The sequence below is a fragment of the Hyla sarda genome, chromosome 9 (assembly GCF_029499605.1).
Source record: "Hyla sarda isolate aHylSar1 chromosome 9, aHylSar1.hap1, whole genome shotgun sequence".
Lineage (NCBI taxonomy): Eukaryota > Metazoa > Chordata > Amphibia > Anura > Hylidae > Hyla > Hyla sarda.
In genome coordinates, this window is record NC_079197.1 from 164,257,878 (window position 1) to 164,271,541 (window position 13,664).

A 13,664-nucleotide genomic window follows, 5' to 3' on the forward strand; every position below is an offset into this window, starting at 1 on the left:
TATGCTGTACCATGATAGAGTCCTGATGTGTTCTGTACATGATAGAGTCCTGATGTATGCTGTACCATGATAGAGTCCTGATGTGTTCTGTATATGATAGAGTCCTGATGTATGCTGTACCATGATAGAGTCCTGATGTACACTGTACCATGATAGAGTCCTAATGTGTTCTGTACATGATAGAGTCCTGATGTATGCTGTACCATGATAGAGTCCTGATGTGTTCTGTACATGATAGAGTCCTGATGTGTTCTGTACATGATAGAGTCCTGATGTACGCTGTACCATGATATAGTCCTGATGTACGCTGTACCATGATAGAGTCCTGATGTACACTGTACCATGATAGAGTCCTGATGTACGCTGTACCATGATATAGTCCTGATGTACACTGTACCATGATAGAGTCCTGATGTATGCTGTACCATGATAGTGTCCTGATGTATGCTGTACCATGATAGAGTCCTGATGTACGCTGTACCATGATAGAGTCCTGATGTGTTCTGTACATGATAGAGTCCTGATGTACGCTGTACCATGATATAGTCCTGATGTACGCTGTACCATGATATAGTCCTGATGTACGCTGTACCATGATATAGTCCTGATGTACGCTGTACCATGATATAGTCCTGATGTGTTCTGTACATGATATAGTCCTGATGTACACTGTACCATGATATAGTCCTGATGTACGCTGTACCATAATATAGTCCTGATGTACGCTGTACCATGATATAGTCCTGATGTACGCTGTACCATGATATAGTCCTGATGTACGCTGTACCATGATATAGTCCTGATGTACACTGTACCATGATATAGTCCTGATGTACGCTGTACCATGATATAGTCCTGATGTACACTGTACCATGATATAGTCCTGATGTACGCTGTACCATGATAGTGTCCTGATGTGTTCTGTACATGATAGAGTCCTGATGTACACTGTACCATGATATAGTCCTGATGTACGCTGTACCATGATATAGTCCTGATGTACGCTGTACCATGATATAGTCCTGATGTGTTCTGTACATGATAGAGTCCTGATGTGTTCTGTACCATGATAGAGTCCTGATGTACGCTGTACCATGATATAGTCCTGATGTACGCTGTACCATGATATAGTCCTGATGTACGCTGTACCATGATATAGTCCTGATGTGTTCTGTACATGATAGAGTCCTGATGTGTTCTGTACCATGATAGAGTCCTGATGTACGCTGTACCATGATATAGTCCTGATGTACGCTGTACCATAATATAGTCCTGATGTACGCTGTACCATGATATAGTCCTGATGTACGCTGTACCATGATATAGTCCTGATGTACGCTGTACCATGATAGTGTCCTGATGTACGCTGTACCATGATATAGTCCTGATGTACGCTGTACCATGATAGTGTCCTGATGTACGCTGTACCATGATAGTGTCCTGATGTGTTCTGTACCATGATAGTGTCCTGATGTGTTCTGTACCATGATAGAGTCCTGATGGTTTCTCTGATGATTTTATCCATCCAAATGTCTACTATATCCTCTTTTGAAAGCCTGATAAAGGGTCAGTGACCTGAAACGTTGCATTTGCTTTCTACATAGTAGTGTTATTGGTGTTATTGTACATATGGGCCAATAAAGAAATTGCACTGGACCGATGACTCTTCTTCTTGATCATATAGGGTTGGGAGGTTATCACCTGGGTTTGGCACTTAACACAGATGGTTGAATGAAAGCGCTGCCTGAAAATCTATATTACAGTTATCATAGTTCTGTCTTATAATAAGCTGTTTACCTCTATGTCCATCACATGATCAGGGTAGATTTTTTAATAACAGTAAGAAGAGATCTTCATAACTATCTTACAAAAATTGTTTCACTATCTTGCCTAAAATGTCATGCAGCATGGACCTCTATAGGGATTATTGGAATGTGCAGGTAGCTGGGTTGGGTGAACGTTGGGTAATTGTTTTATTACGGTTACAGAGAATTGTGTAATAGTCTATTCATCTGGGAAAAATCTGCAACCGCAGCTCATGTTCTGACGAGAGTGTGAGGATTAGTGTATAGAGAAGTACGTGTCAGTACATTCTGCTGAGCTCCATAGATTACCGCAGTATCACTCAATTGCGCCATTCGGGGCCTTCTCACTGCATGGAGACCACGTTAGCAAGTACCTTAAAGGGGTACTCCGGTGAAAACCTTTTTTTCTTTTAAATCAACTGGTGGCAGAAAGTTAAACATATTTGTAAATTACTTCTATTAAAAAATCTTAATCCTTCCTGTACTTATTAACTGCTGAATACTACAGAGGAAATTCTTTTCTTTTTGGAATGCTCTCTGATGACATCACGAGCACAGTTCTCTCTGCTGACGTTATTATAATAATTATAACGCTTTATTTATTGTTGTCCTTAGTGGGATTTGAACTCAAGTCCCCAGCGCTGCAAGGCAGTAGTGCTAACCACTGAGCCACCATGCTGCCCTTAGCATACATCTGCTATGCATGGCTGCTAAAATGGACAGAGATGTCAGCAGAGAGCACTGTGCTCGTGATGTCATCAGTGTTCCAAAAAGAAAGGAATTTCCTCTGTAGCATTCAGCAGCTAATAAGTACTGGAAGGATTAAGATTTTTTAATAGAAGTAATTTACAAATATGTTTACCTTTCTGTCCCCAGTTGATTTAAAAGAAAAAAGGTTTTCACCGGAGTACCCCTTTAAAATAGGTTTAAAAAAATTGCATCTCTTTCTATGGCGGCCCATTCTATTCTATTGGATTTTTGTTTAGTGTTTTTAATTTTTACTTTTGACGCTGTTGTTTTTTTTTTTTTCTACTGATTCACTATTTTGGCACATTGGTTGGTAATTATGGCTCACCCTTTTTTTTGGCACAGTGAAAAATGAACTTCATGAAAACTAAAAGTTAAAGTTGAAAAGAAAGTAAAACATTTTTTTTTAATACATTTATTTTTTATTTTTATTGTATAGTTAAATTTTGCCCCCCCCAAAAATAAATAAATAAATCTATAAATAAAAAAATAAATAATAAAATAATTTAAACAGTTTATGCTTAAAACTTAAATTTATACATCTTATCCCCTATTACGGGGATCCCCACGATCTCCCTGCTGCACCCGACATTCGTTTAGAGCGTCGGGTGCAGTGCCGGAGTGCTGGAGGCTCGTTACGTCACGGCCGTGCTCCGCCCATGACCTCACAGCCATGCCCCCTCAATGTAAGTCTATGGGAGGGGGTGTGATGGTACTCACGCCCCCTCCCATAGACTTGCATTGAGGGGGAGTGGCCATGAGGCCATGAGCGGGTCGCGGCCGTGACATCACGAGCCTCCAGCACTCCGGCACTGCACCCGATGCTCTAAACGAATGTCGGGTGCAGCAGGGAGATCGTGGGGATCCCCGTAATAGGGGATAGGATGTATAAATTTAAGTTTTAAGCATAAACTTTGGATAGGGGATAAGATGTCTAAGCACTGGAGTACCCCTTTAAGGTCAAAATGGGCTGTGTCCTTAAGGGGTTAAACTGTAAGAACTGTTCTCACAAAGAACGATCGTTCACTATTTACAAGATATAAAAAGTCCTCTTTCTACGTCTATTCTGGTGAACAGTCGGAACAAGTACAGTATAAAGGAAGGGTTTATAATAGAGGAAGTAAAGTTAAGAGGTTTAGAAAGGTTGACGGTAAGAGGAATATGATGAAAAGCAGTTTCGACATTGGAACAATGGGAGAGTTTGTGTCAAGCATCAAGAGCATTACTTCAGAACCGAGGCTCGATACCATGAAAAACACAAGTAAACAGTTCTTTATGTTGGCTAAGCCATGGGGGTCAGGCTGGGTTTCCACTTGGTTTTTTTTCTGGCAGTTTTTGGATATCTACCACTGCTCCGTTTCGTACTCAATTAGTACTTCATCCGGCCATTGGCCGGATGAAGTACTAATTGAGTACGAAACGGAGCTTGTCGCCTGTGGTTCCCCCCCTGTCATTCATCCCCTCCCTATTACCTTACGTGAGTATTCATTCCAATGAAGAAGACGGATTAAGTGAAGTTGGTGAGTTGCCGGTATTTCTTTCTTTTCTTGTATGCACATGAAGATTACACCATTATACTATCCAGAGCACCACCACACGTCCGCACCCAGCAGTTGTCATCCACCCCCACCCAGTGCCTCCTAGTACCCTCGTAGTGCCGGACAACTCTTGTGTACACTATGCTGTCTTTACATGTGCGGCAATGTAGCGGCAATACGAGCAGACACCCTGCAGCGATGTGCGCGGATTACTCGCACATTGCGGCCGCTCTCCCTGCTCTGAGCTAGGCAGAGAGCTCCCGCGATGTGCGAGTATACTGCGACTCGCACATCGCAGTGTGTCTGCTCGTAGCGGCGTATTGCCACTGCCAGCAGGCACATGTAAAAACAGCATAGAGCGGGCCTTCACCAGCGGATCCGCAGCAAAATACGATGCGAAAATCCGCTCGTGTGAACGTACCCTAAAGGAAGGACTTACATTTCTCCTCCCTTATGGATCCACTTCTGACTTTGGCTCAAAAACTGCAGTGGCGGTATTCCAAAAACTGCCAGAAAAGAGGAAACTTAGCCTTAGGGATTTCCATATGAAAATGGATAAAACTGGATGGGTGGAAAAATGTACTATTGTTGGACTCCATTGGTGGGTACATTAGTTACAGAAATATAGACCTTATGCAGGGTACGGGTGAAGGGGAGTCTTTACCTTGGCAGAGGATAATTGAAATACGATAGATGTTAAAGGGGTACTCCCCTGGAAAATATTTTTTATTTATTCAACTGGTGCCAGAAAGTTAAACAGATTTGTAAATTAATTCTATAAAAAAAAATCTTAATCCTTCCAGTACTTCTCAGCTGCTGTATGCTCCACAGGAAGTTCTTTTCTTTTTGAGTTTCCTTTCATTGAGTTTCCTTTCATGGACACCTCTGTCCATGTCAGGAACTGTCCAGAGCAGGAGAGGTTTGCTATGGGGATTTGCTCCTACTCTGGACAGTTCCTAAAATGGACAGAGGTGTCAGCACTGTGGTCAGACAGAAAGGAAATTCAAAAAGAAAAGAATTTCCTCTGGAATTTACAACAGCTGATAAGTACTGGAAGGATTAAGATTTTTTTTTAAATTAAAGTAATTAACAAATCTTTTTAACTTACTGGCATCAGTGGAGTACTACAAACACATTAAAATGAAATATGTAACCCCTGGAGGGGTGCAAAATGTGCACCGAATACTATAGCCGATGCCGAGCTGAGATTGACAATTGCCGGCATCAGTACTGGACTGCAATGCTGACACACGTCCCAGTACCTCTTGGTGCCTCTACCATCTGGAGAAGGAGTTGTAGAGAAAAAGATGGATTAGCTGGACAATAATTTGGGCAGGGGGTTCTGTAGGAAGGGGAAGTTAGAATAATATAACCAGGAGTTAGACACAGAGAAAGGCCTAAAAGCCCACTAGCTCTTACTGAGGAGATGTGATCATCCTGGAGCAACATCACCTTTAGGGTACGTACACAGGGTGCGTATCTTTGCGGCAGATCTTCTGCAGATTTGCTGTAGCAGATTTTGCTACCCATTGAAGTCTGCAGCAAAAATACATACATGTGAACCAACTCTCAGGGTCTATTCACATGGCAGAATTTCCGCTTGGGGAATTCCGTCTCAAATTAAAGCCCATAGACTTCTACAGGATTCCGTACTCCCAATCACACTTCTAAATTTCCACTTGCGGAATTCCGCAAGCGGAATTCCGCAAGCGGAAATTCAGAAGTGTGAATGGGAGTGCAGAATCCTATAGAAGTCTATGGGCTTTAATTTGAGGTGGAATTCCCCTAGCGGAAATTCTGCTGAATGAATAGACCCTAAGGCTGGGTTCACACTGTGGAATTTCTGGGCAGAATTTCTGCCGGAGATCGAGCTGGCGGCACTAGGACCGCGTGGACTACATTGCCGTCCCCATAGATGGCTATGCATTTCTGAGCAGATCTTCCAAAAGATCCACCCAGAAATGCATTGCAGTCTATGGGGGCAGCAATGCAGTCTGCTTGGTCCTAGTGTCGCCGGCTCGATCTCTGGCAGAAATTCTGCCCAGAAATTCTGCAGTGTGAACCCAGCCTTAGGCTAGGTTCACACTACGGAATCTCCGGGCAGAAAGTTTCCGCCTGGAGATTCCAAGTGCGGCCAGCGCCTACTGGATCAGTCGGCGCTAGGACCGTGCGGGCACTGCAGTCTCCAATAGACTGCAATGTATTCCTCGAGTATTTACGCCTGAAGAATGAGCAACGCCATTCTTCAGACCGAAATTTCCAAGTCGATTTTCCGTTCACAAATTCCCAAGTGGGAATTTGTGAACGGAAACCCATTCACTACACTATGCATTTTAGTAAGCGGAATTTCTGCCTGCAATTTCAAAGCGGAATTGGAGGTGGAAATTCCGTAGTGTGAGTCTAGCCTTCAAGTATCCAGAATCCCAAGAGTCACCCACAGAACACTACTTCGAGGAACGTCCCCTACTCCATATATGCCTCATTACACCATAAAGGGGTATTCCGCCCCTAGACATCTTATCCCCTACCCAAAGGATAGGGAATAAGATGTCTGATTGTGAGGGACCCCAGCGATCTCCCTGCTGCACCCTGCGTTTGTTTGAAGCGTTGGGTGCTGCGCCAAGGCTCGTGACTTCACGGCCACACCCCCTCAATGCAAGTCTATGGGAAGGGGCGTGACATCACAAGCCTCCGCCCCGCATTGCCAGTCATCCGGCATGGAACGAAGTTCGCTCTGTGCACCGGATGTCTGGGGTGCCGAAGCAGATATCGCGGGGGGTCCCCATCTGCGGTACCCACGCGATCAGACATCTTATCCCCTATCCTTTGGATAGGGGACAAGATGTCTAGGGGCGGAGTACCATTTAATGAGGCATCTTGAAGAAGAATCTTGGTATTACCTTAAAGTTTTTGCAATAAGGAGGGAATAGACATTGCTGGGACTTGATATTCTTCTGATTAATTGTAAGAGAACTTGATGTTTTTATAAAAGTGCTTCACCTTTCCTAGTAAGTATGTCAAAAACTGGGCCGTAATGATTGGACTGTTGTATCGCTGCAGCCATTTTGAATTGTGTGTTGTAAGGGGTGTGTGTGTTAGTTGTTACTTTCAGTATTGGAGTGTGACCATCAACAACTGTGCGTCACAATTATAGTATTTTAGGTTAACAGGAAGATAAGGGTGAACAATGTAAGAACTCTATTCTAAATGGAAGAGTATACATGTAGAAGTGTCTAGAAAGCCTATGAGGGCATTTTAGATGATAGTTAGTCCGACCCTCATATATCATCCTAAAGAGCATCTGTCTTTGGAGGGCCTGTCTGCCCATGATTATATGCACAGCCTACTGATTTTAGGTAGATATTGTAATTCCTAATTTCACCTGAGGAGGTGCTGCAGAAAAATTAAACACATGTTAAAATATTACCCTGAAGATTATATCTGATCAATATGAGTCCAAGCAGAATCACTTTGTGTGAACAACCTATTTTCTAGGAACCTTTCCAATAAAGAGTTATTGCCAAATCAGACAACCCCCCATAATATCTAACAGTACAGTGATCAGCGATCCCTCAACTTACAATAGCGTCAACATACAAAGGTTTTTTTTCTGGACCATTGCAGCCTAAGTCCAGATCTGTGAAACATGTCAATGGCCGGAAGAACTGACCAATCAGAACGGGCATTCACTGGTAAATCACCTGTATCCCTGAAGTGTATACACTGACTGGTGTCTGATAGCGCCCCCTACAGTACAGGGAGGTATTACATGTTCTGTACTACTCTTTACCTGTATTACTGAAGTGTATGCACTGACTGGTGTCTGGTAGCGCCCCCTACAGTACAGGGAGGTATTACATGTTCTGTACTCTTTACCTGTACCAGTGTTAGCTGCTCCTTTGGACACCAGGTGAGGGCGGCTCCATGTTACTTTTTTAGGACACTGTGTACTGTACCGGACCCTGAAGAAGCTCCTGTCCTCTACATAGACAGTGATTCCAGCTCCCAGCAGATCTTTATCACTTTTATATGGAAGGATTTGCTTTATCTATATTAGTTATCTACTTATTTTTGCTTAATCCTCACTTTTTCCTATTTGTGGATGACATTTTGGGGGATTCAGAACCAATTACCAGGTTCCCATAGAGTTATGGACTCAACATTCAATGGTTTCTTTCAAAACACTGGCCCTCATTTACTATTCTAAACCCGACTTATTTTGTCGGGTTTTTCTGGCGCATCTTTGTCTGCGACATGTCGCAGACATCGTGCGCCAGTCTGCGACATTTTTCCCGATGGACCCGATGTGGATTCTCCCAAACCCGAAAAAGGGGCGTAACCCGACATTTCTGAGCTTTCCCACGTATTTATAAAGGTTTCCAACCCGAATTTGTTGAATTGTTGTGGATTTTTTCACGACAACTCAGAGGAGTTGGAAACGAAAACCTACAAAACCCACGTGCGACAAACAGGATGCGACATAATAATAAATACCAGGGGAAAAAGCAAGATAGACTTACAACCCGATTTTCTAAGTAAATGAGGGCCACAATGGTCGTCCTGGAACCAATTAATATTGTAACTTGAGGGACTACTGTGTGCAACACCATCTATGTTACTTCAACCTATGATGCCTCCTCCAGAAATAACTCTTGAAATATTTTCTGGCCAGTTCTCACGCCTTGTGTAAATAAACAAATCTACCTAGTAACAAAACATCCTTGACCGCTAATTTCTGCCCCCATCCCAAGTAACTGTACAATTCAAGTGCCATTTACCATCCATACATTAGTTGACATTGACTTTGGAGTGGACTCAACAAGACGGAGCGCTCTATCTGCCCATTCATACGCTCAGTCATTGAGAAGTTTTAGTACATATTTGCACATACTCCACTGTGGAGATCATAATCTATACTATTTGTGTTCTGTGGTAATAAACACACAAATATCTTCGTCTTCATGACATCATATCTCGGCGCCAAGCCTTGTGCAAACAACTCTTGGAAGCAATCTCTCTTGTGCAAAGCATGAAATTAGCCGAGGCGTTGACTTTATGGAGATTGAATAAATATATATCTGTACCTGGAGTGACAGGGAATAAGACATGTGCATGAATATATAATGTATATTGTTCACGGCAATCGCTTCTTCATTGAGCAAAAAAATAAAAAATATCTTTGCATGTTTTTCCCCCCCCCCCACTTGCTACAATATTTGTGTGGTGTCCCAGCACAGGATGTCACCCTGTGGGCTAAAGATTGGCAAGGGCACCATCGTCGCTACTGCGTGGGACCCACTACTCCATCTTATATATAGTTATATTGCACTGTGTTGTGTTGTGGTGAATTTTGTTGCTGTCTTTTTAAGGGAATGCTGCAGAGTGAACCAGGTGAACACCACCTTGCTCAGGTGAAAGTCAAAGCCTAGCGTGAGCATAACATTTCTGTAGAAAACATTCTCTTCAGTCAGTCTAGAGTGGGTTGCCATTTAATCTCAAGTCTCAGCAACTACAAATCCCAGCAAGGTAACACGCTATCCCAGTTCACTCTGCACTGCACTCTGAACCAAAGTCTGTACTGTCACGGATTTACTAATTCCTGCAACAGTAAAGATAGTTATCTAACCTTCCATCGGTATCATCCTTGTTCTCACTCTTGGCCCAGGATATGCTATCTAATTTGTGGACCATGTAGGTTAACAGTACCCTGGCATCACGAAAAAAACATCCCACCTTCCTTCCACCCGTGGTGTTGTGACATTTGCATTACCAAGTTTATATGGTACAATTTTGGTGGTACCTAGGACTTTTTGATTACTTTATAACTCTGTTTTTGGAAGGCTATTCTACCTTTCTTTGTACAGGCGTTCTTTTTTTAGCTTTGTTTACTGTACAGGGCAGATAACAAGTTACCGTAATTTTATAGTATGAGTCATCATGATGCATTGATACCAGTTATGCATAGTTTTTTTTATTTAGGTGTAGTGTAGTTGAACATTAAAAGGACTGTACAAACAGTAACCTGTCTCATCACCTACAAATTTTTGGGAAATTATAATCTTTTTTATTTTACAAATGTAAGTAAATCATTTTGTCAAATAAATATGTCATATTTTTTGCACAAATAATTTAATTGAATTTACAAATAATGACTTAAATAAATAGATTGCAGCTCATTGTACATAGCCAGCTATATAAGACGTGCAGAACGAGAGATAACAGATAGATAACATATTTACATCAACATCCTATACCAACCAAGGTAATGTCTGCCACACTCAGCCCAGCTTAGTCTGGCAACAACCTCAGAATATATATATCTTTTTGTACAAAACATTATAATTAAAGTGATAATATAGTGCAGGTGATATATATGAATATTTTTTTTATTGCACCTTCAGGAAAAAATGATTTGTTGACATGGCTGCCATGTTTGGGTTGGTATTGAGTATAAAGAAGAGAGGAAGGCCATCAAAGTCGTATTAAGGTTGGTGGAGGCCTCCAGGCAAAACAATTAATGGGGTCTGCCATATTTCCTCCCCATTTGACCTCCTTTGTACCTCCTTGGAAACTTTTATGCATGTCCCTTTTAAGTTAAGTCTGTTGGTATTATGGAGACACATAGAACCACAGACATATGTGGCCGACGACGAACCATCATGGAAGGTAGAACAGGAGGCCTACTAGGTCGCCAATGATGTAGCGACCCCTAGACTCTTGGCCCATGATGCCCTCTAATTAATGCATGGGACCCCATATAAAATATTGAACTAGGATACCCATTGTGATGTTGGGTTCACATGCCCATCTATTCCTTACAACTTTGTTAACAATGCAGTTACTCTGTTCCTGCACAGTTTCTTACTATGAAGTAGCAAACGGGATGTGATCAAGGACGTACAGTGGTTGTAGTAGCACCAGACCCTAAAACCAGAGCTGCCCCAAAAGGTCCCTGTACCCAATATGAAGGACAAGAGCTATAAACGATACTACACATTTAGGAGGAGTGGGGAAGCTGTGTTATAGGTTTTGAATTGTGACCTAGAAGCCTCAAATGTTACCACTAGATGGGACCACCTTAAGCTTCTCTCTATAGGCCACATGGCTTGCTTATGTTTATCACAGTAACATTGGTGGCATCAAATATTTCTCTTTCTTTTGAGACCTTGTAGCTGATGTCCATGCCCCTAATAATGTGGCATTTGCGGCAAAAAAGTGCACATCTTTAGTACATTTCAAGACTCATTGTGGCCATGTTGTTTTCTCTTGACACCCTAAATACTGTGCAAAATGGGTAGAACATGCACAAGATTGACAGCAGCGGTCCGAAATCCATACAGACAGCAAGAAAGTCTAAAATGCCTTCGATTGAGAAGTCAAATCAAAAAAATCTCTGTAGAGGCACACAAAACAAAAAATATTTTAACATGTCCTTCTGAATTCACTCCCCACCCTTCTACATGCAGAGGGAAAAAGGGTATTTTGAAGCATAAACGATCCTCTACAGGCTCTTCCATCGTATGTGACTGGCGATCGCATTTGTCAGATGTCATCTTCAGATGTTCCTGGACTGGATGAGGTGGAGAACATAGGCCACATGGCTTCTCCTTTTCAGACTAAAGAACATGTTTCCAACATACTCATAAGACTACTAAGATAAGAGATCATGTGGTACGTTGAATTCGGCCGACCCCGACTTTGTGCCCCTGGAGAAGACTTTTTAGATTTGCTGTTTTTTCCTGCACTTTCTCTTTTTTTCCACCACGGTACTATATGACTTTTTATAAAAGGTTAAGTCCTTTAGAATGGATTCTGGAAGTCCTCATTGACCACGTACACTGTGGGTCGCCTTCTCCTTCTACACAATCGCGTAATCTGGAAATAAAGGGGATAATTTATTTCATATTTTCCATTCATATCTTGTAGTTTGCTTGTGATTCCACCGACATTCCCTGTATAAAGCTGGGTTCACATATGTCCGACATATGGGAAACTGATGCTAGAACTGACTCCATTCATTTGAATGGGACAGTTCACATCCATGCAGCATCTCAATTTTGACTGCCAGATGGTTGGACATGCCGGACATCACCGGACAGGGGAACGGAGCTTGCTGCATTCCTCTGTGTGGCATCCAGAAACAATGAACGCTGGATGTCATACAATCATCAGTTATGGCATCAGTTGCGTCAAGATCTAGGCTGTGTTCACCTATGCCGGAATGCGGACATATGTGAACCCAGCCTAAGACTTGTTATAGGGAATTGTTTACTTTTGCTAAGTATCTGTTTTTTTCTTTTACAGCTCTAGTGGACGTAAAATGAAAAAAACTGAAGCAACTTCACAAATAGCCTAAAAAAAAACAATTTTCTACGGTTTTTGGAGATCCGTTGAAGACTTATATGACTTCTTACAAAAAAAGAAACTCTATATTTGTTCCGATCCTGCAGTGATATGTTAAACTGGCCATACATTTTATATAGCTGTCGGCAAACAGTTATCTTTTCCGATCACACGTTGATTGTAACAATTGTATACACAAAAAGGTAGTATTTGTGAAATAAAGACCATTTGCACATTTTCTTCTTATTTTTTTTTTACATACATTGGGAAATCCAAAAATTGGTTGCACAAGTTAAAGGGGTTGCTTAGCTTAGAAAACCAAGGAATCTTTTTATCTGTGCAAAAAATGGCTACAAGGAACGTCTCTTAAATCTGGAGGACCCAACACTGTTGTTGGGACATGTCAAAAGTTTTGATCGGTCGGGGTCAGGGTGCTTACCCCCCCGTCCAATTGCTAGATCGAGTGGGGAAAGACTGCACTAAGCACGTTATCTCCTGGCTGTCTGACCAAGGGGACCTCTTAATGTAACACTATGGGGTTGTCTCATCGCACATGCTCAGGGGAGGAGTCCCACTTTGTTGTGCCCTTCTTCCTGATAGATCTAGTGATCAGTTGGGGTCTGAACACTAAGACTCACTGATCAAAACTTTTCACATGTTCTAGGGAATTGTGAAAACTCAGGTACCTTTTAATGTCTCCAGAAAAATTGTACACTTCCTAATGGGTGATCTATAGTTGCCGATGTGTTGTGTTTGTCTTTATACTTACCGCGTAGATGATGCAGCTTAGACAGGTGAGAGCCAGGACCACAGCCAAGCAAATGAGAATGATGGCCCAAAACGGAAGACCAGAACTCCCCTGTGTAGATTGACTGGTACCTGGTAGAATTGAACAAAATTAAATAAGAGTTCTTTTCCCCCACAGATTTTACTTTAGTTAGGTATCTAGTATTTAAAGGGGTACTCCAGTGGAAAAATGATTTTTTTTTTTAAATCAACTGGTGCCAGAAAATTAAACAGATTTGTAAATGATTTCTATTTAAAATTATTTTTTGTCTTGTCCACAGTGCTCTCTGCTGACACCTGATGCCTGTATCAGAAACTGTCCAGAGCAGGAGAAAATCCCCATTGCCAACTGATGCTGCTCTGGACAGTTCCTGACACTAACAGAGGTGTCAGCAGAGGGCACTGTGGACAAGACAGAAAATAAATTCAAAAGGAAAAGAATTTC

The 13,664-nt window shown here is 42.0% G+C and overlaps 1 protein-coding gene across 1 annotated transcript in view; it reads right to left on the reverse strand.

Annotated features, from left to right (window-relative positions):
• Window positions 1-10,072: 10,072 nt before the first annotated feature.
• LOC130291983 (mucin-2-like) overlaps window positions 10,073-13,664 on the reverse strand; it is a 63,264-nt gene continuing 59,672 nt past the window's right edge. Inside the window, exons 5-6 of the mRNA XM_056541415.1 lie at window positions 13,203-13,312; window positions 10,073-11,965 (exon numbers count right to left, since the gene is read on the reverse strand). Of these exons, the coding sequence (XP_056397390.1) occupies window positions 11,891-11,965; window positions 13,203-13,312 (185 nt within the window). The 3' untranslated portion in view covers window positions 10,073-11,890. The remainder of the gene's footprint in view (window positions 11,966-13,202; window positions 13,313-13,664) is intronic.